The sequence below is a fragment of the Macaca thibetana genome, chromosome 16 (assembly GCF_024542745.1).
Source record: "Macaca thibetana thibetana isolate TM-01 chromosome 16, ASM2454274v1, whole genome shotgun sequence".
NCBI lineage: Eukaryota > Metazoa > Chordata > Mammalia > Primates > Cercopithecidae > Macaca > Macaca thibetana.
Window position 1 is genome coordinate 13981848 of NC_065593.1, and position 23392 is coordinate 14005239.

The 23392-nt window shown below is 55.3% G+C and overlaps 3 protein-coding genes across 5 annotated transcripts; 1 reads left to right on the forward strand and 2 right to left on the reverse strand.

Annotated features, from left to right (window-relative positions):
* Positions 1–1531: 1531 nt before the first annotated feature.
* On the forward strand, positions 1532–6335 carry PLSCR3 (phospholipid scramblase 3). 2 transcript variants are annotated; one of them, XM_050765417.1, is made up of 8 exons: positions 1532–1586; positions 1796–1973; positions 2242–2477; positions 2569–2611; positions 2714–2934; positions 3125–3286; positions 5281–5442; positions 5634–6335. In XM_050765417.1, exons 2-8 carry the CDS (start codon positions 1967–1969, stop codon positions 5688–5690), a joined length of 888 nt encoding a protein of 295 aa, XP_050621374.1. In that variant the 5' UTR covers positions 1532–1586; positions 1796–1966; the 3' UTR covers positions 5691–6335. The 2 variants fall into 2 exon arrangements, with proteins under 2 accessions (XP_050621374.1, XP_050621375.1); XM_050765418.1 differs by having other exon boundaries at positions 1538–1586; positions 1792–1973.
* On the reverse strand, positions 6320–16709 carry TNK1 (tyrosine kinase non receptor 1). Of its 2 annotated transcripts, XM_050765315.1 has the most exons (13): positions 16432–16709; positions 14208–14461; positions 13977–14047; positions 13681–13872; positions 13433–13588; positions 13036–13319; positions 12533–12803; positions 9728–9822; positions 9226–9390; positions 8922–9001; positions 7358–7656; positions 7179–7274; positions 6320–7091 (listed from the first exon to the last, which is right to left on the reverse strand). In XM_050765315.1, the coding sequence occupies exons 2-13, from the start codon at positions 14368–14370 to the stop codon at positions 6978–6980; spliced, it is 1986 nt and encodes a 661-aa protein (XP_050621272.1). In that variant the 5' UTR covers positions 14371–14461; positions 16432–16709; the 3' UTR covers positions 6320–6977. The 2 variants fall into 2 exon arrangements, with proteins under 2 accessions (XP_050621272.1, XP_050621274.1); XM_050765317.1 differs by lacking the exon at positions 16432–16709 and having other exon boundaries at positions 14208–14483.
* Positions 16710–21227: 4518 nt separating this feature from the next.
* RPL41 (ribosomal protein L41) lies at positions 21228–21561 on the reverse strand. Its single transcript, XM_050765593.1, has one exon. It carries the CDS (start codon positions 21512–21514, stop codon positions 21437–21439), a length of 78 nt encoding a protein of 25 aa, XP_050621550.1. The 5' UTR covers positions 21515–21561; the 3' UTR covers positions 21228–21436.
* Positions 21562–23392: the final 1831 nt, after the last annotated feature.

A 23392-nucleotide genomic window follows, 5' to 3' on the forward strand; every position in this document is an offset into this window, starting at 1 on the left:
CAGTAATCTGCACAGCTCAGTCCCTCACCTCCTTTAGGTTCTGGGTCAACTATTGCCTTCTTTTTTTTTTGAGACGGAGTCTTGCTCTGTCCCCAGGCTGGAGTGCAGTAGCAAGATCTCGGCTCACTGCAACCTCCGTCTCCCAGGTTCAAGCGATTCCCCTGCCTCAGCCTCCGGAGTAGCTGGGACTACAAGCACCTGCCACCACACCTGGCTAATTTTTTTTTTGTATTTTAGTAGAGACGGGGTTTCACCATGTTGGCCAGGATCGTCTCCATCTCCTGACCTCCTGATTCACCCGCCTCGGCCTCCCAAAGTGCTGGGCTTACAGGCGTGAGCCACCGCGCCTGGCCTAACTATTGCCTTATTGGTGATGCCTTCGTAGCCTGACTTTATTTATTTATTTATTTATTTAGAGATGGAGTCTCGCTCTGTTGCCCAGGCTGAAGTGCAATGGCGCCATCTCGGCTCACTGCAACCTCTGCCTCCCGGGTTCAAGAGATTCTCCTGCCTCAGCCTCCCGCGTAGCTGGGACTACAGGCGCCTGCCACCACGCCCGGCTAATTTTTGCATTTTTAGTAGAGATGAGTTTTCGCCATGTTAGCCAGGCCTGGTCTCAAACTTCTGACCTCAGGTGATCCGCCCACCTCTGCCTCCCAAAGTGCTGGGATTACAGGCATGAGCCACCGCGCCCCGCCACGATCTTTCTAAAACACACATTTGAACTTCTTTGTTCTAAAAATGTCTCGGTGGACTCCTTGCTGCCCGTGGGGCCAAATCCCAGCTTCCGCACAACCCGCCGTGTATGTGGACTGCACTCCGTCTCTAAACTCATCTCTTGCGCCACTGAGCCAGTGCTCCCCAAGGCCAGGACTGGTCCTGGCTTAGGATCCAGTCGAAGAGACTCGTCTAGGGGGTCTTTTCTGACCGCGCGTCCTCCTCTGGCCCTCTAGGCGGCCTGAGCACGCTCACTGACACCGTTTGGCGGCTTGTCACCTGCGTGGCTTGGGCACCTGCAGAAACTGCTGTTGCTGCGAGGTGCCCGTGTGGGTCACCGCTGCGCCAGTGAGAGAAGACGGCGAGGTCGCCCCTGGGAGGCAGAAGGCGAGCCAGGAGCCAGTCCTGGAAGCCAATGAGTGAGTGTGAAGGGTGTTCCGCTGCGTCAGCGAGGCCCGACCGCCCTTGGGAGGAGGAGCCCAGGGGCCAGCGCGGCGCTGGCCGCCCTCGCCTCCCACCAAGGGCGCTGAGCACGCAAGCCGCCGACCTGGCGGGGTTCGCGGGGCCCGGGCCCAGCCGCCGCCTCCCCCAGGCGCTCCTACTCTCCGGGCATCTGCAGTCCGAGCGGAAGGGGCGGGAACGCCGGCGACGCTGAGGAGCAAAGCACACGCTCGGCCTCCCGGGGCAGCTGACCGCCTCCTTCTTCCCCGCACAGACGCACCGCCCAGGAGGGGGCGGGCCCGGCGGGTCGGGGGGCGGGGCCGGGGTCGGGGGGCGGGGCCGGGGTCCGAGCTCCGGCCCGCCTCTGCCTCCGCCAGCTCCTGTGAGCCGCCGAGTGCTAGGCACCTGGGCTGTTCTGAGGGCTCCAGGTGAGCGGGGGCACAGAGGGGTCAGGGAGACCGCCCTCGAGGTGGGGCTGTCGGTCTGACCGCGGGTCCGTCTGTCCTGCCGTCCGCCCACAACCTCCTCCGCAGGATGGGAGAACAAAGGGAGGGGGCGGTTCTGGGGCCCCCGAGGGAATCCTGGGTCCCAGGTACCCAGCCCCGCCCGCTGACACTTTGGTTTCTCCCCGAGTCAGAGGCGCCGCCCAAGAGACCCTGGGCCCGCGCCGGGCGCAGCTGCCTCTCCGCATTTGCCTGTCCGTCTTTGTGTCTGTCTCTGTGTCTGTCTGGCTATCTCCGAGTTTGCCTCCGCTTCCAGAACTAAGCCATCCAGACACCATCATCCCGAAACCTCAAGCCCTTCTCCCATGGCAGGTAAGTGTGCGCGCAAGTCCGGGGGTCTCCGTTATCCCCCCACGGACTTGAGAGCCGGGTGCGAACACATCCTCCCGGAATGTGCTCGGACTGGCTGGGTGGGGCCCCTCCCTTCCTTCCGGGGAACCTCCACCCTGCTCCCCTGCCCCATCTTTCTCTGCGTCTTGCCACCACGTTTCCCCCGAAGCCTTGCGGCCCATGGGCTGAAGAATAAGGGGATGAGGCCTTGGGTCCCTTTCTAATCCATCCTGCCCCCACCGCTTTACAGGCTACTTGCCCCCCAAAGGCTACGCCCCTTCGCCCCCACCTCCCTACCCTGTCACCCCTGGGTACCCGGAGCCGGCGCTACATCCTGCGCCCGGGCAGGCGCCAGTGCCTGCCCAAGTACCTGCCCCAGCTCCCGGCTTCGCCCTCTTCCCCTCGCCCGGTCCCGTGGCCTCGGGGTCTGCTGCCCCCTTCTTGCCACTGCCTGGGGTGCCTTCCGGCCTCGAATTCCTGGTGCAGGTGAGTGGGAAGGAGTGAGGGAGGATGACTGGGAGGGGACCTGGGCGTCCAGATGGGCCAGCTGATGTGCGCGCCGCCCCTCTCTTTCCAGATTGATCAGATTTTGATTCACCAGAAGGCTGAGCGAGTGGAAAGTGAGTAGAAGGAGTGGGAGGTTGGACCTCATGATGGTGGCCCGGATGGTGGGCTCCTGGGCGCGCGAGGCTCTATAAGTCTCCTTGTGTCACCCCGGGCAGCGTTCCTAGGCTGGGAGACCTGTAACCGCTATGAACTGCGCTCTGGGGCCGGGCAGCCCCTGGGTCAGGCGGCCGAGGAGAGCAACTGCTGCGCCCGTCTGTGCTGTGGCGCCCGCCGGCCGCTGCGTGTCCGCCTGGCCGACCCCGGGGACCGCGAGGTGCTCCGTTTGCTCCGCCCGCTGCACTGTGGCTGCAGCTGCTGCCCCTGTGGCCTCCAGGAGGTGGGAGGAGGAATGGGTCCAGGAGGGCGGGCCTTGGTGGGGCGGGACAATGATGAGGTCCACCTGAGATGAGGCCTGGATCAGGTGGGAGTGGGCAGGTGGGAATGGGAGGTTTAGTGAGGGCCAAGTAGACACATGATAGAGCTGGGAACCCTGCCTCCGCAGTGACCCTGTCTGCTTCCCACTCCAGATGGAAGTACAGGCTCCCCCAGGCACCACTATCGGCCACGTGCTACAGACCTGGCATCCCTTCCTCCCCAAGTTCTCCATCCAGGATGCCGATCGCCAGACAGTCCTGCGAGTGGTGGGGCCCTGCTGGACCTGTGGCTGTGGCACAGACACCAACTTTGAGGTATCAGGAATACTAGAGGTTCTTGGGACCTTCGTAAACCTAGATGATGTTTTCATGAGGCAGGATAGTTAACACTAAGGTCAAGACCCTGAGCTCATCAATCCAAATCCACTGTGACTCCGACCACATTTGCAGCATTCCTCCATTTGGAAATAGAATGGCCCCGTGGTCTTATAAAAGTGTAACAACGAGGATTTCATCTTCAGGAGCAATGTTGATTATTACACGTGGCCCTGAGATGGGCAGAAAAAAAAAAATCTAAGGCCAGCCTGGATTTGGGGTGAAGGATGCTTAAGTCTGTGTGGGCTGGGCCCATGTGGCTGCTGTGTATGAGTTTGTGAGCCCAGGCCCTGGAGCAAGCACGATTTTAACATGTTAACATCCTGTGGCCTGCCCTGCTACAGTAGAATCCACATGCCCCTGCCATTCTGATATCCAATATATCCTTCTCACATTCCTGTCACCAACCTGGAAGCTGGAGATCCCAAGTGGTGAGAATTTCAGAGAAAGGTGAGGCCTGGGAAGCACCTTGGTTTCTAGAAGACAAAGGCACTCCACAGACCCTTGAGTTCTTTTTTTTGTTTTGTTTTTTTGTTTGTTTGTTTTGAGACGGAGTCTTGCTCTTGTTGCCCAGGTGGGAGTGCAATGGCATGATCTCGGCTCACCGCAATCTTCGCCTCCCAGGTTCAAGCAATTCTCCTGCCTCAACCTCCCGAGTAGCTGGCATTACAGGCATGTGCCGCCATGTCCGGCTAATTTTGTATTTTTAGTAGACATGAGGTTTCTCCATGTTGGTCAGGCTGGCCTCAAACTCCTGACCTCAGGTGATCCACCCGCCTCAGCCTCCCAGAGTGCTGGGATTACAGGCATGAGCCACCACACCTGGCCGACCCTTGAGTTGTTTAAGGGATAATTCCTTGTGCATATAAGGGAGAAACAACTGGTATAATCCAGTAGACTTTCCAACGCTTCTAATGAGGTACCTACCTAAGGTTACTTTGCAAAAATGAGTCACCTTGGTAGCCAGAGGGAGATTCCGTGATGGGAACCAGTTGGGAATAAGATGTAATAACTGTGTGATCTCCGGATGGGAATGTATAGGCTGTGGGGTTCTCATAGGGCCAGTGTCCCTTTTACATAATTATAAATGATCCATACTTGAGGCTGCACCCTTAGGACCACGGCAGGAAGTGCCCCAGAGCTGTAGGACAGTGCAGGAAGGGGATGGGAATGACACAAAAGGAAATCACTCCAGTTCTAATCCCAGAGAATGAGCACAGGAAAAGGACCAGGAAGTCACGGGGAGTAACTACCCACATCGGCATGGCCTGTTGCTGTGTGGCTCAGAGAAGCCAGTGGAAATTGTGGTTCTCAAAGGCTACTGACTGCTGCCCCTCCCCACAGTAGATAGGTGTGTATCCCCTCTAGATGAGGCTCTCATGCAGTGCTGGGCAAGACCCTCCCCTACTTTGCAGATTAGAGAAAAGGTATTCTTTGGGGTAGACAGCCTTCTAGGAGCCTTCTTGGCTGGTGAAGTACAGCCAGGATTCTGGTAGCTTTCCTTGCCCTTTTGGCCAGGTTACTTTGTGCAGGGCATAAACTGTGCCAGTTGTGGGTGGCAGGGGCATTGGGAACCAGAGCAAACCTAGCAAACAGCCATACCCTAAGGGGGCTGGATGATATCATGCTTCCATTTCTCCCACCACTGATGTTCAGTTATGTCATGCATCGCCTTTGGATAGCAGCAGATCTGAGTCTGAATCCTAATTTTGGGTACAGACTCACAGCGTGATCTAGGGTGCCTCAGTTTCCCCAGCTGTCATACTCTGTGATGGGAACCTGTTGGGAAAGCAATCACTGGGTGACCTCTAGAGGGGAAGATTCACTAGTGGAGACCCTGCAAATCCATACACGCGACTGTGGGAGTGAGACTGGAGCAGGTGAGACTGGCTGCCTCCTCCTTAGTTGGGTCCTTCCTCCCTCCCGGCTAACAGGTGAAGACTCGGGATGAATCCCGCAGTGTGGGCCGCATCAGCAAGCAGTGGGGGGGCCTGGTCCGAGAAGCCTTCACGGATGCAGATGACTTTGGCCTACAGTTCCCGCTGGACCTGGATGTGAGGGTGAAGGCTGTGCTGCTGGGAGCCACGTTCCTCATTGTGAGTTGGCTGCCCCTGCCCCTACCTCCTGCCTGTCCTTTGCTGTCATTCGAAGCTTTATGCATTTCTTGGCCTCTTGCTAGGGGAAAGTCAGGGATAGGTGTTGTGGGGGTTGAGGTTCCAGAGCTGGCCTGTGACAGCTGAGCTGGCTGGCCCAGCCGAATCTCCCGTTGACAGTGGCCTCCTCTTAGGACTACATGTTCTTTGAGAAGCGAGGAGGCGCGGGGCCTTCTGCTGTCACCAGTTAGAGGCCACCATGGTGTGAGGAGACCATCACCTCGACGAGAACTCCAGATGGTCGCCTGCCCTGGCCCCTCCTCCGGGCAGCCCCTTTCCTCCATGTACACTGCAGGGGACAGAAGGGGGCCCCCATCCCTACCCTGCTCCCTGGCCTCCTGCCCCTGTGGTACCCAAGGAGGGGTATGTATGAGAGCCCCTCTCCTGCTACCTCCCACCATTGTCCCAGCAGTCCCTTGGCACACAGGCATATCAGCTTTCACACTTTCCCCATGCACTCCCTCCCACCCCCTTCCAGGGCCTCTGCTCCAAAGGAGGCCTCTGGAACCCAGGACTCTGGGGTTTTACAAGAGGGCTGGGGTGGGGAAGGGCAAGCTGCACCAAAGACGGTGGACATAGCCACTCCCCCAGCATCTGCTTGGCCAATTAGTTCAGCCTCAGACCATGGCACTTCAACGGGGTCTCCACCTCCCCATCAACAGCTGCAGGGGGACCCCAGTGCCAACTTCCTCTCCCACTAGGGCCCTGCCCTCAGCTGGTGCTTGCTGCGATTCCTGTGCCTTATGTAACCGCCCTTCCTTCCCTTGCCCTAGGAAAAAGGCTGCATCTTTATATGTTACATTCATATAAACTTTGTAACTTTTTGGACATTGAAAGATGTATGTAATAGGGGAGGGTAGAAGGAGTTGATATGGGAAAAAACAAAGGGGAATGTGAGAGCTGGGCTGGGGCAGGGGCTAGCCCATCTCATAATCCATACTACCCGCATCAAATGTCCTTGAGTGCAAGAGAGCAATCGTCATCACCCACGATGGCCCTGGACCAAATGAAGGCAGTTTGGGCCTATACCTCAAGTCAATATGGCGGCTTCCATCATCCAGGATGGCTGCCCCACAGAGTCCAGTGTGGTAGCTGATGGCAGTTCAGGATGGCTGTTCGCATGGTCCAGTGTGACCCCTTGATCCTCTGTAGTGAGTAGAAGCTTCCTCTGGATATGATGTATAGCAGCTCTTTTCCTCCAAGTCCTCTTGTTTGAGAATGTAGTGGGCAGACTAGATCCTTCTTGGCCGAGCCAAAGGAGCTTCAGCCTTCAGAAGCCAAGGAGCATAGGAGGGAGGAGACATTTGCCAGTGCCCAACCCTGGGCTCCTCCTCCACGTGCCTATAGCAGGTAGGATCTCCCCAGGTGGAAAGTCTACCCCCGTCAAGACCTTGTTCTGGTTCTGCTTAGTCCCATGTGGCCAGGCCCTCAGGGGCCTAGGTGTTTCATGCTGGTGTCCAGGCTCGCAGAAGCTGAGCTCAGGGCCTGGCTAGGACATAGCGGCTGGCAGCTGAGAGGTCCCACTGGTAATGCTCCAGGATGCGCCGGCAGTCAGCTCTGGACCGGCTACTCAGGTGGAAGAGCTGGTCTACCTGTGGAAGCAGGAGGGTGGGCTGCAGCTGACTGCCAGGTTGCAGGGGCAGGAGAGGAGGGACCCCAAGAGAAGGGACTGGCTTTACCTTGAGGTTCCGGATGGCAGAAACCACATCTCCGCCAGTGGCTCCTAGTGCTGTCTGGCACTCCTGGTGGGTGACCCCATGTACACTCAGCTCCACCTGTAACAGACAAAGCCCCACTCAGGCCCCTGCGCCTGCCTGTAGCCCCTTGTGGCCACGAGGCCACTTCAGTGAGACCTCACCTCCATAATCTTCCTCTGCAACTCAGGATCAGGCAAGAGGCCTCCAGAGAGGGCGGCGGCTTTACTGGCTCCAGGTGCTCCCATGGGGTGATTGTGTGGGGGTTTTCTTTTGGGCCAGGGAAGCCTCTCCCTAGGGGGCTGGCTGGGCTGAGGAGAGCTAGAGGATAAAGGTGGGCGTGGAGGCAGGCCAGGGGGTCCCTGGGGCACAGCTCTGGCTTGTCGAATTTCGGGGGGGCTTGAACCACCCCCTGTGGGGCGAGGACCCAGGGACAGAACTGACTCCAGACTCCTGGAAATGCCTGCACAGTTGAGAAAGAAACAACTTGATCTCGGCTCGCTGCAGCCTCCACCTCCTGGGCTCAAGCGATCCTCCCACCTCAGCCTCCCGAGTAGCTGTGACTACAGGTGCATGCCACTACGACTGGCTAATTTTTGTATTTTTGTAGAGACGGGGTTTCAGCACATTGCCCAGACTGGTCTCAAACTCCCGGACTCAAGCCATCCGCCCACCTTGGGCTCCCAAAGTGCTGGGATTGCAGGCGTGAGCCACCATGCCTGGCCCCACTCTCTGTCTTTGTCTGCGCGGAGCTGGATGGTTTTGCAAGCATTTGCAGATGAGCTAGCCAGCCCTGTCCCTGGGTGGTTCATGTGTCAGGTGGGACAATGAGACAGATGTGCAAATGGACACCAAGGCCTAGGCAGAGGGCCCAGAGAACTCAGAGCTCAGGGCCCAGAGTGTGGAGGTGCTCTACAGTAGGGAAGGCAGGAGGGCTTCCTATTTTTTAAGATTCCACAGTAGGCCGGGCGCAGTGGCTCACACCTGTAATCCCAGCACTTTAGGAGGCCAAGGTGGGTGGATCACGAGGTCAGGAGATCGAGACCATCCTGAAAAACCAGTGAAACCCCGTCTCTCCTAAAAATACAAAAAATTAGCCGGGCGTGGTGGCGGGCGCCTGTAGTCCCAGCTACTCAGGAGGCTGAGGCAGGAGAATGGCACAAACTTGGGAGGCAGAGCTTGCAATGAGCCGAGATCACGCCACTGCACTCCAGCCTGGGCAACAGAGCGAGACTCCGTCTCAAGACAAAAAAAAAAAAAAAAAAAAAGATTCTGTAGTATAGGGCTGGGTGCAGTGGCTCACGCCTGTAATCCCAGCACTTTGGGAGGCCAGGGTGGGCGATCACCTGAGGTCGGGAGTTCAAGGCCAACCTGGGCAACATGGTGAAACCTCATCTCTACTAAAAATACAAAATTAGCCGGGCGTGGTAGCGCATGCCTGTAGTCCCAGCTAGTCGGGAGGCCGAGCCAGGAGAATCACTTGAACCCGGGAGGTGGAGGTTGTGGTGAGCCAAGATCACGCCATTGCACTCCAGCCTGGGCAAAAAGAGTGAAACTCTGTCTCAAAAAAACAAAAACAAAAAAAGATTTCAAAGTATAGCTAGGATGCCAGGAGACAGAATTCAGAGGAAGGCAATAATAGATGCAAGGGCATGGATCAGGGCAGGGGGTCGGAATTGAAGGGCTGGTCTTGATCTCCTCAGGGACTCTGGAGTCCGCCACACTCACCTTTCATCCTCTCCAGGGGCACGTTTCTCCTCTGGCCCCGTGCTGGGGGCACATCCCAAACATTTGCCTTCTTTCTGTCTCTGTCAGAGAGGGATCCAGTTCGTCCTCCACACCAACCCTCCCCACCCCACAGATCAATACACCCTCCCAAAAAAACTCACGGGGGAACCTAGGAGACCCAGCGCCCAGGGTGGAGGCTGCAGCTTCATTCTGGTCCTGTCCCCAAGCTTCCTTTCCAGAGAATCTCCTGGACTTCATCAGTTTTCCCAGCCCACCCCTGTCCCCCACCCTTTCAGGTCCTCACCCATCTATGTTTCCTGGGTGTTGATCTCCCCGGGCAGGGGTGCCTCTGTGAACTGGACGGGTGACTGGCAAGCCCCCCGCATCTGCCAGCGTCACCGCTGAGGCTGGGAAGCTGCCCACTTTGAAGGTGCGACCATTCTGGCCCTTCCAGATTGTAGAGTCAGGGCTGTGGAAAGAGGAGCTGGTAAATGGGATAGGAATAAAAGCAAGAGTTAGGGCTGGGCCCTGGCCCACAGTCAGCTCACTAGGCTATGTGCCTTGGAGCTGCATCTGCCTAGAGGAAGGGAAGCATTTTTCCTAATGCAATAAGGCTCTATGGGCCAGCAGTGGCTCCAGCAGGGAGGCCAGGACCATACTGGAGCTTTCAGGACCCAGTGGGGAGAGGAGATGAGACAGAAGATCCGGGTTAAGGAGCTGGAGAGAAGCAGAGAAGGAAGGGATCAGGAATTAGGTTGGGAGGGTATCCTCCTCCTGAGGATGCTTGGGAGGTACAGGACTGTCACCTGCCCTCGATGACTGTGATGGGGTCACCAGTCTCCATCCTCAGGGCACCTGGCTCTGTGACGTCCCTCACACAGCATCCTTCCGAAGGCCAGGCCTGTGGAGACAGGAGGAAAGGGTGGCTGGGCTTGTGGCCTGAGTCAGAAAGGTAATATGGGAGCAGGAATAAAGAAAAACCCCGGCCGGGCGCGGTGGCTCAAGCCTGTAATCCCAGCACTTTGGGAGGCCGAGACGGGCGGATCACGAGGTCAGGAGATCGAGACCATCCTGGCTAACACGGTGAAACCCTGTCTCTACTAAAAAATACAAAAAACTAGCCGGGCGAGGTGGCGGGCGCCTGTAGTCCCAGCTACTCGGGAGGCTGAGGCAGGAGAATGGCGTAAACCCGGGAGGCGGAGCTTGCAGTGAGCCGAGATCGCGCCACTGCACTCCAGCCTGGGTGACAGAGCCAGACTCCGTCTCAAAAAAAAAAAAAAAAAAGAAAAAGAAAAACCCCGTTCTGTATGTCATCTGTGCTGGGCCCAGGGTGGGACTCTCCCTGTCCCCCAGTTGTAATTCAGTGAGGGAGGCAGACCTGGATCTCATGACAAACAGGTCAGGGCTCAAGGAGCAAGCGAGGGCCCTAACTACCTAGGGGGACTAACAGGAGTGTCATCCTGTACACGGCTTTCACTCCTCATCCAGGCCCATCAGATCAGCCTCCGAAGCCCCTCTGGGAAATTTCCACTGCCTCTACCCTCACCCAGACCTCCTCATCTCCCTTCTGCTTCACAGCCACTGTTGCCTACCTGGTCTCCCAGCCTCAGCATCATCCCTCTAATCCATTCTTGCGCCACACCAGAGTGCCGTCACGGGCAGAGTGGCTTGTAACTCCCCTGTTTAGTAGGCTTCCCTGGCTCCCAAATGCCTTCAGAGTAAAGACTAAACTTTAGTGGTAGAGTGTAGCAGCTTAGGGAACAGCTCTGAAGTCAAATTGACTGGCTCAAATCCCAACTCCTCCACTTACCATGTGACTTTAGGTAACTCTCAGTGCCTCAACTGCCCATCAGTAACATGGAGATAATAATAATTACCTCATCCAGGCCGGGCATGGTGGCTCATGCCTGTAATCCCAGCATTTTGGGAGGCTGAGGCGGGTGGATCATTTGAGGTCAGGAGTTCGAGACCAGCCTGGCCAACATGGTGAAACCTCATCTCTACTAAAAATACAAAAATCAGCCAGGCATGGTGGCAGGCGACTGTAGTTCCAGCTACTCAGGAAGCTGAAACAGGAGAATTGCTTGAACCCGGGAAGTGGAGGTTGCAGTGAGCCAAGATCCCACCATTGCACTCCAGCTAGGGTGACAGAGCAAGACTCTGTCTCAAAAGAAAATAATATGGCCGGGCGCGGTGGCTCAAGCCTGTAATCCCAGCACTTTGGGAGGCCGAGACGGGCGGATCACGAGGTCAGGAGATCGAGACCATCCTGGCTAACACAATGAAACCCCGTCTCCACTAAAAATACAAAAAAATTAGCCGGGCGTGGTGGCGGCGCCTGTAGTCCCAGCTACTCAGGAGGCTGAGGCAGGAGAATGGCGGGAACCCGGGAGGCGGAGCTTGCAGTGAGCCGAGATCGCGCCACTGCACTCCAGCCTGGGCGACAGAGCGAGACTCCGCCTCAAAAAAAAAAAAAAATAATAATAATAATAATAATTACCTCATCCAATGGTTGAGAGCATTAAATGAGCGAATCTGCATATGCGCCCATGTGAAGCTCACAATGCAGTGTCCTGCACAGGTTAAGTGCTCTACGTGTTAGCTTACCACGCTTTGCAAAGCCCGCCATGACACAGCTCCTGCTCACTCTGCTGCCTCATTATTATTATTATTATTATTATTTTTTTTTTTTTTTTTTTTTTTTGAGACGGAGTCTCGCTCTGTCGCCCAGGCTGGAGTGCAGTGGCGCGATCTCAGCTCACTACAAGCTCCGCCTCCCGGGTTCACGCCATTCTCCTGCCTCAGCCTCCCGAGTAGCTGGGACTACAGGCGCTGCCACCACGCCCGGCTAGTTTTTTGTATTTTTAGTAGAGACGGGGTTTCACCGTGTTAGCCAGAATGGTCTCGATCTCCTGACCTCGTGATCCGCCCGCCTCGGCCTCCCAGAGTGCTGGGATTACAGGCGTGAGCCACCGCGCCCGGCTATTTTTTTTTTTTGAGATGGAGTTTCGCTCTTTTTGCCCAGGCTGGAGTGCAACGGCGCGATCTCGGCCCACCACAACCTCTGCCTCCCGGGTTCAAGCAAATTCTCCTGCCTCAGCCTCCCAAGTAGCTGGGATTACAGGCATGCACCACCACGCCCAGCTGATTTTGTATTTTTTAGTAGAGACAGGGTTTCTCCATGTTGGGCAGGCTGGTCTTGAACTCCCAACCTCAGGTGATCTGCCCACCTTTGCCTCCCAAAGTGCTGGGATTACAGAGGTGAGCCACTGCGCCCTGGCCTGCGGCTTCATTACTTCTATTTCCCCCTCCCACACTGAGTCCTTCTCTTCCTCTGCCTGTCAACATGACTGTAACTGAGTGCTGTCTCCTCTATGCCCCTTTTCTGGCCCAGACACAGACCCCAGCCTTTCAGTCTGGGGTCTGTGTATCCCCAAGTTGCCTCCTTAGGGCCCTGATCTCCCTGCAAGTAGGGACTGCATCTGTTTCGCTCAGAGCTGAATCCCAGAGCCCAGCACAGGCATCTGGATATGTTAGTCCTTGCATGGAACCCTGGGAGAGCGAATGGAGGGAAGAGGGACTGTGTATCTAGTGCGGTAGGGGGTTCCCACCTCTTGCAGCAGCCCCTCCAGGTGGGAAAAGCTAGGCCGGTCAGCAGGGTGGGGGGCCCAGCAGCGCAAGGCGAGGGAGTAGAGGGCCCTGGAGCAGACGGGAGGCCTAGGCAGCCTGGCTCTGTCCTCCAGCCGCTGCAGGATGAGGTAGGGTGGGACCCCGGCCCAGGGTTCCTCGCCCCCGGAGAACATCTCCCACAACGTCACCCCAAACATCCACACGTCCGAGGCAGACGAGAAGGCTCCGTGGCGCAGGCTCTCTGGGGCACACCTGCGGAAGGAAGTGGAGCTGAAAGGGGGCTGGACACGTGCTCCTCGGCGGCTCACCTTCCACGGAGCACCCCCGAGTGCTCCCATCTTTCACAAAAGTCCTCTTTTCCTAGGAGGATAACCCTTCTGGTCCCAGCTTCCCTCAGAAGCCCGGCCCCCTCCGATCTCCCTCGGCTGCTGCCCTCCGGATTCGCCCGGCTCAGAGCCCGATGCCCCCGCGGGCCCGCGCTCACCATGCGTAGGGGATGGGGCGGGGCCCGCCCATGACGTAGCGGCCCCGAGTGCCGCCCAGAGGCCGCACCAGCCCGAAGTCAGCCACCTTGATGGTGCGGGGCGACGCCAGCAGCAGGTTGCGCGTAGCGAGGTCTCGGTGCACCAGCCCGCGGGACCCCAGGTACGCCATGGCTCCCGCCAATTGCCGCAGGAAGAGGCAGAGCAGGGACACGGGCAGCGGGGGCGTCGGGGCCGAGGCCGTTAGGCGCGCGTGCAGGGAGCCCAGTGGCGCCAGCTCCATCACCTGCAGGAGGGAGCACTGCGTCGCGTGAGCCGGACCCACTGGTCCCAGCTTCCCTCCTGCCGCACTCTCCTGCTGCACGGCTGTCCCGGGAACCAGCGGCTGGATCTGCTCACCATCTGCAGGGGCTGGCCCAGTACAAGGCCGTGCAGACGCAGCACGTGTGGGTGCTCCAAGTTCATCATGACCGATACCTCTCGCAGGAAGTCCCCCAGTTCTGTGCCCATCGGGCCTTGGGGACCTACCCGGAGGGACTTGACAGCCACTGGGACCTGGAGGTAGGGGGAAGCAACTTTAGGCATTGTGGGCATGAAGAACAGAGGGGACAGCCGGCCTGGATGAAGTGGGCTCCCTGGACACTCACACTCTTGCCATTGGGCAGCGTCCACAGCCCTCGGTGCACCACACCGAAGCAGCCCGAACCCAGCAGCTCCCCTCTGCAAACAGCACCCTCTGGGATCAGACACTTGAGGCCCCCCTCTGGCTCAGGGAGGTGCGCTGGGCTGTCGGAGGGCAGGGTGGGCTCCTTGTGCTCAGGAGCAAAACCTCCAAGGATCTGCAACAGGGATGGGAAATCCGGTATGCAGAGCCCTGCACCCCCCTCCCTGCCCCTCAAGCCACCTCATTCCCAGGCCCAAGCTGCCCACTCACAACACACACCTTGTAGACCCAGTTCTTAGACTTAGGCCCGGAACGTAGCCTTTTCAGAGCTTCGGACAGTCTGCGCTGGGCTGTGGGAGGCCAGAATCAGGGCTGGGGTGGAGGTGGGGGTGGGGAAGAGTGCAGAGAGACTTACAGGGAAGAAAAGGGCTGGAAGAGGGTTGTGGTGGGGGAAGGCAACTGATAGGCTGTGGACCGAGACACCAGGGCCTCGGGGCAGGGGTCTCTCACCAGGCCGGCCCATGCCAATGCCGTCCAGGTCCTCGGGCTTTACAAAGTCAAAGTGCTCTGGCCGAGTGACATTAAGCTCCTGAAGGATGGGCCAGTAAAACTGGGCCAGCTGGATGTCCCGGAGCAGCTTCAGTAGCCACAGGGAGCCGGCCTCAGGAAGCATGTCCGGAGAAGGAGTCCCGAAGGATGAGGGCACTCTCCTTCAGATGTTCGGCCCAGGGTAGGCCCTAGAGAGACCGGGTCTCCAGCTCCACCTGCACGTCATCAGAAACACTCAGGTACAGAGGGAGGGACACAGCGGAGACAGCCAGGATCCCTGCCACTCACACACACAAATACCAGGTAGAATATTCCCCGTGCCCACGGCATCTGGGTACTCTGTCCCTTCACCTCTGAGTAACCTGCCCTGCTCACACCTGCAATTTTAGCATGCTGCCTGCTCCTACTACAGACTCCAGGTATGTTACCATCCTGACTCTGAAATATCATGGCACATCATACACCCGGACACCCAGAAACACTGCCCTTTTAGACCTGAGCTACACGGTGGCACACACTCACTCATACACACCTGAGACATCTCCCTTCCTCCAACATGAGACATGTTTGCCTACCACACACACTAGAGATGCCCAGATATGACAACCACACCATACCTCAGGCATGTAGGTAGAGCACACACACACACGAAGGTACACTGCCTCCCACACACTGCCCCACACACACTGAAACCTACAGATATACTGCAAAACATGGCCGAGGCTCCCAAATACATGTCCTCCTTTTTTTTTTTTTTTGAGATGGAGTCTCGCTCTGTCGCCCAGGCTGGAGTGCCATGGCGCTATCTCAGCTCACTGCAAGCTCCGCCTCCTGGGTTCATGCCATTCTCCTGCCTCAGCCTCCCATGTAGCTGGGACTACAGGTGCCTGCCATCACTTACGGCTAATTTTTTGTATTTTTAGTAGAAACGGGGTTTCACTGTGTGAGCTGGGGTAGTCTCGATCTCCTGACCTCGTGATCCGCCTGCCTCGGCCTCCCAAAGTGTGTCCTGTTTTTTTTTTTTTTTTGAGCCAAGTCTCGCTCTCTCATCTAGGCTGGAGTGCAGTGGCATGTTCTCGGCTCACTGCAACCTCTGCCTCCCGGGTTCAAGCAATTCTTCTGCCTCAGTCTCCTGAGAAGCTGGGACTACAGGCGCGTGCCACCATGCCCAGCTATTTTTTGTATTTTTAGTAGAGACAGGGTTTCACCATATTGGCCAGGCTGGTCTTGAACTCCTGACCTTGTGATCCGCCCACCTCGGCCACCTAAAGTGCTGGGATTACAGGCGTGAGCCACCGCACCTGGTCGATATATGTCCTCTTAACGCTGAGACATTCCAGCATGTGGCCACAAAACGCCCAGGCTCATCCATGTCCTTCCATGAGATGTTCCTTGTACATACATGTCACATCCATGGGGCACAGCAGTTCACTGCCTCCAAACACCTAGATACACTGCCCCACACGACTGAGACACAAAAGTCCACATGAACACAACACAGAGACATGGAGGTACAGTGTGCACACAGCATACCTGAGCTATAGGGGCATACATAGGGCCACCTCAAGCCAAAAGAGGTCCAGGGGTCCTTGCCTCTACTCCACCGGAGGCAGCAACATTTGAAATCAAATCAGGCACTTGTGATGGCCGCTAGGCTTAGGTGCTGCCTATGGAGTCACGGAGGCTGTCAGGTACACAGTCCCACACCTACCTGAACTCAGCCCCAGGCACAGATGCCTGCCGGCAGTCTGAGTCACTAGGTCTAACTTGGCTTCAAAGCAACTCCACCAACCTTTGTTAAATAAGGCTCTGGGCCTCTGGATACTGGCAGCCTGCTCACACTTTCCCTAATACACACCTGGACCCGTCCTTTCCCCTACAATATAAGCAAGGAGGAAGAGGATCGAGGCTGGGCCTAGCTGGAAACTCGCAGGTGGGCTCAGAACCGGGCGCGAGCGGGGGTTGGGTTGGGAAGGAGAAAGCACAGGACCCTGGGGAACCCGGCCCTGCGCGCTCGGTGGGAAGTAGGGAGCAGCAGGAGAAGGGAGACAGGAGGAAACGCGGCTGCGGGAGGGAAGGACGTAGGAGAAGGGGACAGGCCCAGCGCCTCCGGGACGCGCCCCCAGCGACGGCTGCTCCGTCGGCCCGCCCCAGCCCGGGCCCCCTGCTCGGTCCGGACCCTCACCTGGTCAAGGCGGAAGCGGCGACTGCGGAACCTCCCAGGCTGCCTGGGCTAAATCCGAGAAGGCGGGACAGGAGTAAATCCCGCGGAGGGCGGGGACCTGGCGGCTGGCCCGGGGCTGGCGAGAGCCGCACCCCGAGTTCCCTGGTGGGACAAGGTGACGGTCGCCAGGGCGGCTGGCAGCCCCTCCCTCCTCTAGACCAGATCGCCCCGACTGTGAGAAGACCCTTTCCCTTCTCCTCTGCTCAACTTCCTTCACGTCTTTCCAGCCTCCTCCGAATAGCTTCCCAGCCCTCCCCAGACTTCACTCCTCTGTTTCTGTTCCCCGTGCCCTCTCGCCAAATCCTTCACCTCTCAGCCAGGACCCCACTGCTTACCTGAATAAGCGCCCGGTAGAGCTATCCTGTTCATGCACAGAGAATATAAGGCTAAATAGGACACAGTTCCTGCCCCATGGCAGGGGGTTCACTTTCCTAGCATGCTTTTCTTAATGAACCCTGGAATGGGGCCAGGGCAGAGTTGTTGGTGTTGGTAGGGAGAGTTGGCCCTGGCCTAGACAGAGTCTACAGTTGAAGCTGTTGTTGATCACGGGCAGCATTCCATGCCTCAGGGCACGCTTCCCCATTACTGACACTCCTGGGCTTCATTCCAGCATAATGCCCGCCCTCCATGTAAGCTCTGCAGAACCCAGGGCCCTGTACACTTCTACCTAGCCTGTGGCCACCGGGACTCAGTCCAAACCTTGAAGAAGGCTCTGAGAAGGAGCATTTGTCCCCGCGTCTCTCAGGGGTCCCAGAGAGGAAGCTGCCAGTCTTAGGACATCTAATCTGCCCCCTGTCCCAAGGAAGGATGCGGGAACATAGCAGCTGCTGTCCCAAGGGTCCCTTGGAGTGAAAAGCCCTCTGGGTCTTGGTAAACATGTAGGATGTTTGATCCCAACTACCACCTCCGTGTTTCCCAGCCTGGGGTCCTCTTCTTCCTCCTTGCTTATAATGAGGGGTAAGGGAGGGGTCCAGATGTCTGTAAGGGAAAGTGCGAGCAGGCAGCCAGCACCCCGAGACCCAGAGTCTTATTTAATAAAGGTTGGTGGAGTTGCCTTGAAACCAAGTTAAACCGAGTGACTCTCAGGCTGCCAGCAAGGATCTGTGCCTGGGGCCAATCCCTGTGTGGATCCTAGGTGGGATAGGAAAATCTTCATAATGCTGTTCTATGGTATTGTTTTCTTGCTGATTCTTTTGCCCTCCAACCAGGATCGCTCATCACACTATAATTGTTCCTGCACATCTGCGATCCCTGATAGAGGTTCTGTAGCTCCACAGGGTAGGGGCTTGTTCATGCTTGTGTTCTAAGTACCTAGGACAGTGTGGGCATATAATAGGCATGATACATGTTGGTTGTAAAGAAGTCTCCTCAGTCTAATCCTCATTGTTGTGTAGATGATCTCTCTTTACTCCTTGCTTTTAAGATGTCATTAGTGTTTTGCAGTTTTATTACAATGTATCTAGATATTTATTTATTCTATTTGTTCTGCTCAGTATGTTGTATTTCCTGTATGTATGAATTCACATGTTTTATCATATTGGAAAGTTCTCAGAAACCATCCAGATATTATTTTTCCTCCATCCTCTGTGCTCTCCCCTTTGCCAACTCTGATTAGGAGTGTTCTAGACCTTTTCATTCTGTCCTCCGTGTCTTTTAACCTGTCTTCTGTAGTTTTCATCTCTTTGTGTCTTGGTGATACATTCAGGTAATCTCTTCCAGTCTGTCCCAGTTCACTGATTCTCTCTTAGGTTACATCTGATGTGCTGTTTAATCCTCACATGGAAGGTTTTTTAATTTTATTTTTTGATTATTGTTATATGCATATGAAAATTACTCTACTTGGCCGGGCGTGGTGGCTCACTCCTGTAATCCTAACACTTTGGGAGGCTGAGGCAGGTGGATCACGAGGTCAGGAGATCGAGACTATCCTGGCTAACATGGTGAAACCCTGTCTCTACTTAAAAAAAAAAAAAATTAGCTGGGCGTGGTGGCGGGCACCTGTAGTCCCAGCTACTTGGGAGGCTGAGGCAGGAGAATGGTGTGAACCCAGGAGGCAGAGATTATAGTGAGCTGAGATCGCGCCACTGCACTCCAGCCTGGGTGACAGAGCGAGACTTTTTTTTTTGAGAAAAGGTGGCATGAGCCACTGCGCTCGGCCCCTACTCTACTTTAATTACACTATTTTACTGAGCTATAATCTATAGTCAGTAACATGTACACATTTAACTGTACGATATGATGAATTTCAACAAATGTACACATCTATTAATGTGGCTAAAGATCCAGAACATTTCTTTCATCCCATAAAGTTCCCTTGTATCTATTTTTAGTCAATTTCATCCCCCAGAGGGAACTACTACTCTGATTTTTAAGACCCAGTGATCTAGCCAGGCACAGTGGCTCACGCCTGTATTCCCAGCACTTTGGGAGGCCGAGGCAGGTGGATCACTTGAGGCCAGGAGTGCAAGACCAGCCTGGCCAACATGGTGAAACCCCATCTCTATTAAAAATACAAAAATTAGCCAGGCGTGGTGGCAGACACCTGTAATCCCAGCTACTTGGGAGGCTGGGGCAGGAGAATTGCTCCAACCTGGGAGGCAGAGGTTGCAGTAAGCTGAGATCATGCCACTGCACTCCAGCCTGGGCAACAGAGTGAGGCTTTGTCTCAAAACAAAAACAAAAACAAAAACAAAAAAACACTGGGCACAGTGGCTCAAGCCTATAATCCCAGCATTTTGGGAGGCTGGGCGGATCATGAGGTAAAGAGATCGAGATCATCTTGGCCAACATGGTAAAAACCTGTCTCTACTAAAAATACAAAAATTAGCTGGCTATGGTGGCGTGTGCCTGTAATCCCAGCTACTTGGGAGGCTGAGGCAGGAGAATTGCTTGAACCCGGGAGGTGGAGGCTGAAGTGAGCCAAGATTGCACCACTGCACTCCAGCCTGGGCAACAGAGTGAGACTCTATCAAGAACGAAGGGAGGGGCCGGGCGCGGTGGCTCAAGCCTGTAATCCCAGCACTTTGGGAGGCCGAGACGGGTGGATCACGAGGTCAGGAGATCGAGACCATCCTGGCTAACACGGTGAAACCCCGTCTCTACTAAAAAATACAAAAAACTAGCCGGCGAGGTGGTGGGCGCCTGTAGTCCCAGCTACTTGGGAGGCTGAGGCAGGAGAATGGCGTGAACCCGGGAGGCGGAGCTTGCAGTGAGCTGAGATCCGGCCACTGCACTCCAGCCTGGGCGACAGAGCGAGACTCCGTCTCAAAAAAAAAAAAAAAAAAAAAAAAAAAAGAACGAAGGGAGGGAGGGAGGAAGGAAGGGAGGGAGGGAGGGAGGAAGGAAGGAAATTACATCACAAAGGATACAGATGAATAACCAGGTGGATGAGATGCTTCCAGCAAGGTTTGCGGGAGGGGTATGGAGCTTCCATGCCCTCTCTGGGCATGACATCCTCCCAGCACCTCCAAGCCTTCTCCAACCTGTAAGTTCTCTGAACTCCATTGTTTAGGGTTTTTATGGAGGCTCCATTATGTAGCATGATTGATTAAATCATTGGCCTTGGTAATTGAACTCACTGTCAGCTCCTCTCCTCTACCTGGAGGCTGGGGAGGGGGTTGAAAGTTCCAACCCTCTAATCACATGGTTGGTTCCTCCGGCAACCAGCCCCCATCCTCCAAGAGTCACTCCATCAGCATCAGCTCAGGTGTGGTTGAAAGGGGCTTAGAAATAACAGCAGATGCTCCTGGCACCACTATCACTCGGGAAATTCCAAGGGTTTCAGGAGCTCCGTGCCAGAGACCAGGGTAAAGATTAACCATATATTTCCATCACAGACAGAGGGGAGGCCGAGGAGACAGGGCACCGTGGGATGGACTCCAGGCTCAGGTCCTCTTCACCCTATCTTGCCTCAGCGGGGAACCGGAGGCAGAGACTCAAGCCTGCTTTAAGTTTGGGCTTGGAAAAAAAAAAAACAAAAAACCCAGGGAATTAGAACCCTTTTTTTTTTTTTTTTTTTTTTGAGATAGAGTCTCGCTCCTGTCACATTCAGCTCACTGCAACCTCTACCTCCTGGGTTCAAGCGATTCTCCTTCCTCAGCCTCTTGAGTAGCTGGGATTACAGGCGTTGCACCACCATACCTGGCTAATGTTTTTTGTATTTTTAGTAGAGACAGGGTTTCACCATGTTGGCCAGGCTGGTCTTGAACTACTGACTTCAGGTGATCCGCCCACCTCGGCCTCCCAAAGTGCTAGGATTACAGGCGTGAGCCACTGCACCTGGCCTAGAAGCGTTTTTATTTCTCCCCTTCTCCTTATTTATTTCTTACTTTTTTTTTTTTTTTTTTTTTTTTTTTTTTTTGAGATAGAGTCTCACTCTGTCGCCCAGGCTAGAGTGCAGTGGCACGATCTCAGCTTACTGCAACCTCTACTTCCCAGGTTCAAGTGATTCTCCTGCCTCAGCCTCCCAGGTAGCTGGGACTACAGGCACCTGCCACCACGCCAGACTAATTTTTGTATTTTTAGTAGAGACGGGGTTTCACCATGTTGGCCAGGCTGGTCTCGAACTCTTGACCTTACCTGCCTCAGCTTCCCAAAGTGTTGGGATTACAGGCGTGAGCCACCGCGCCGGCCTATTTTATTTTTTTATTTTTATTTTTTTTTTAATTCTTCAGCTAAAAGAGTGGAAGAGGTGATTTATTATAGGGTTGTTACACTCGGCCACAAATAAACACAGATATAGTCCAGAATGTCACAAGTCCAGGGCAGAGGACCAACATGGGCAGTTTTGTTTATGAGCAAGGTGGGTCTCAGAGGTGATCGGCGATCAGAGGGCGATGAAGTTCTAGATCCATTGAGACAAGCTCTAGACAGTAGCATGCAGTCCCACAACTTGTACCAGCATCCCCAGCGCCCGGCATTCCCTGTTTCTGTTCCTGTGGCCTCCACGGTGCAACAAGCTAGCGGTTTACTTGGACCTCTGCCTCATCTTTCTTCTTTTGCGCTTCAGCCTGCGCATTCGCTTCTTCCTCCACTTGGCTCTCATGGCGCAGAGGTTTCCAAGAAAACGACGCTGAGGCCGCGAGGCCGGCCTATTTTTTAACTTTTGGATTTAAGTTTCTCCCATTGCCACCTTTGCCCATAAAGAGGGTGGGATGTGGGGGAAGCACAGCCTGGTCATCCTAATCGCCATTAGGGAGCATCTCCTTCAGGCTGGGATGCAGCACCCATTAACACTCACACCTGGAGACCCAGATGGGCACCGCCCACTCCGACTGCCCTTCCCTAACCTCTGCCCCGCCCTGCAGGCTCTGCATCCGGGACTGAGGACCACATTCACAGCAGGAGGGCCAATTCTTCCCCCACGGGGAAAACAAGCAGAGAGGGTACTCAGCTGCCTGGCGGCCCTCACCGCCTTGGATGGGGGTGAGATGGGGGTGAGATGGGAGAGGCACAGATTGAGGGAGGCCCATTCCTGTGCAGAGGCCTCTCCATGCCAGTGAGGAACCACATTAGTACCTCCTTAGCTTCTCCTTCCCTGCTCTGATCCTGAGATCACCGAACTCTCCTCCTTCCACCTCCCACAAGCCAGGCTCTCAACAGGGGAAAGCACTTCGGCATCTTGGCCCGCTCTCCCCTGAGCCTCTGCTGGGAAAAGTCTTCCCAATCTGGCCTACCCTTGTCTCACTTTCTAAATGGGAAACACCTATCCCTGGCCAGGCGCGGTGGCTCAGGCCTGTAATCCCAGCACTTTGGGAAGCCGAGGCAGGTGGATCACCTGAGGTCAGGAGTTCCAGACCAGTCTGGCCAAGATAGTGAAACCCCGTCTCTACTAAAAATACAAAAATTAGCCAGGCATGGTGGCAGGTGCCTGTAATCCCAGCTACTTGGGGGCTAAGGCAGAAGAATCGCTTGAACACAGGAGGTAGAGGTTGCAGTAAGCTGAGATCGCGCCACTGCACTCCAGCTTGAGTAACAGAGCGAAACTCCATCTCAAAAAAAAAAAAAAAAAAAAAAAAAAGGAGAAGATTCAAGAAGCCCTATGGAGAGCTCCACGTGTCAAGGAACTGAGGCATCCTGCTCACAGCCAACACCAACTTGCCAGGCATACAAGTGTGCCTATCTTGGAACCTGATCCTCCAGCCCTAGTCAAACCTTACATTTCTGCAGCCCTGACTGACATCTTGGATACAGCATCATGGGAGACCCTGAGCCAGAACCACGCTCCCAAATTTTTCTTTTCTGTTCTTTTTTTTTTTTTTTTTTTTTGAGACAGAGTCTTGCTCTGTCGCCCAGGCTGGAGTGCAGTGGCGAGATCTCAGCTCACTACAAGCTCCGCCTCCCAGGTTCACACCATTCTCCTGCCTCAGCCTCCCGAGTAGCTGGGACTACAGGTGCCCGCCACCACGCCCGGCTAATTTTGTGTATTTTTGGTAGAGATGGGATTTCACCATGTTAGCCAGGATGGTCTTGATCTCCTGACCTCGTGATCCGCCCACCTCGGCCTCCCAAAGTGCTGGGATTACAGGCGTGAGCCACCGCGCCCTGCTCTTTTTTCTTTTCTTTTCTTTCTTTCTTTCTTTTTTTTTTTTTTTTTTTTTTTTTTTGAGACAGAATTTCACTCTGTTGCCTAGGCTAGAGTGCAGTGGTGCGATCTTGGCTGACTGCCACTTCTGCCTCCCGGGTTCAAGCAATTCTCCTGCCTCAGCCTCCCGAATAGCTGGAATTATAGGCGCCCACCACCATGGCCGGTTGTTTTTGTATTTTTAATAGAGACAGGGTTTCACCATGTTAGACAGGCTGTTCTCGAACTCCTGATTTCAGGTGATCTGCCCGCCTCAGCCTCCCAAAGTGCTGGGATTACAGGCATGAGTCACTGTGCCCGGCCTTTTTTGTTCTTTTTTTAGACCCGGCGTCTTACTCT

Coding starts and splice junctions, on each gene's coding strand:
- PLSCR3 (XM_050765417.1), top strand. Junction 2,612..2,713: donor GAAGGCTGAGCGAGTGGAAA/GTGAGTAGAAGG, acceptor CACCCCGGGCAG/CGTTCCTAGGCTGGGAGACC. Junction 5,443..5,633: donor TGGGAGCCACGTTCCTCATT/GTGAGTTGGCTG, acceptor GCCTCCTCTTAG/GACTACATGTTCTTTGAGAA.
- RPL41 (XM_050765593.1), bottom strand. CDS start 21,514: ATGAGAGCCAAGTGGAGGAAGAAGCGAATGCGCAGGCTGAAGCGCAAA.
- TNK1 (XM_050765315.1), bottom strand. CDS start 14,370: ATGCTTCCTGAGGCCGGCTCCCTGTGGCTACTGAAGCTGCTCCGGGAC. Junction 14,048..14,207: donor CATTGGCATGGGCCGGCCTG/GTGAGAGACCCC, acceptor GGCCTCCCACAG/CCCAGCGCAGACTGTCCGAA. Junction 13,589..13,680: donor CGCTGCCCAATGGCAAGAGT/GTGAGTGTCCAG, acceptor CCCTACCTCCAG/GTCCCAGTGGCTGTCAAGTC.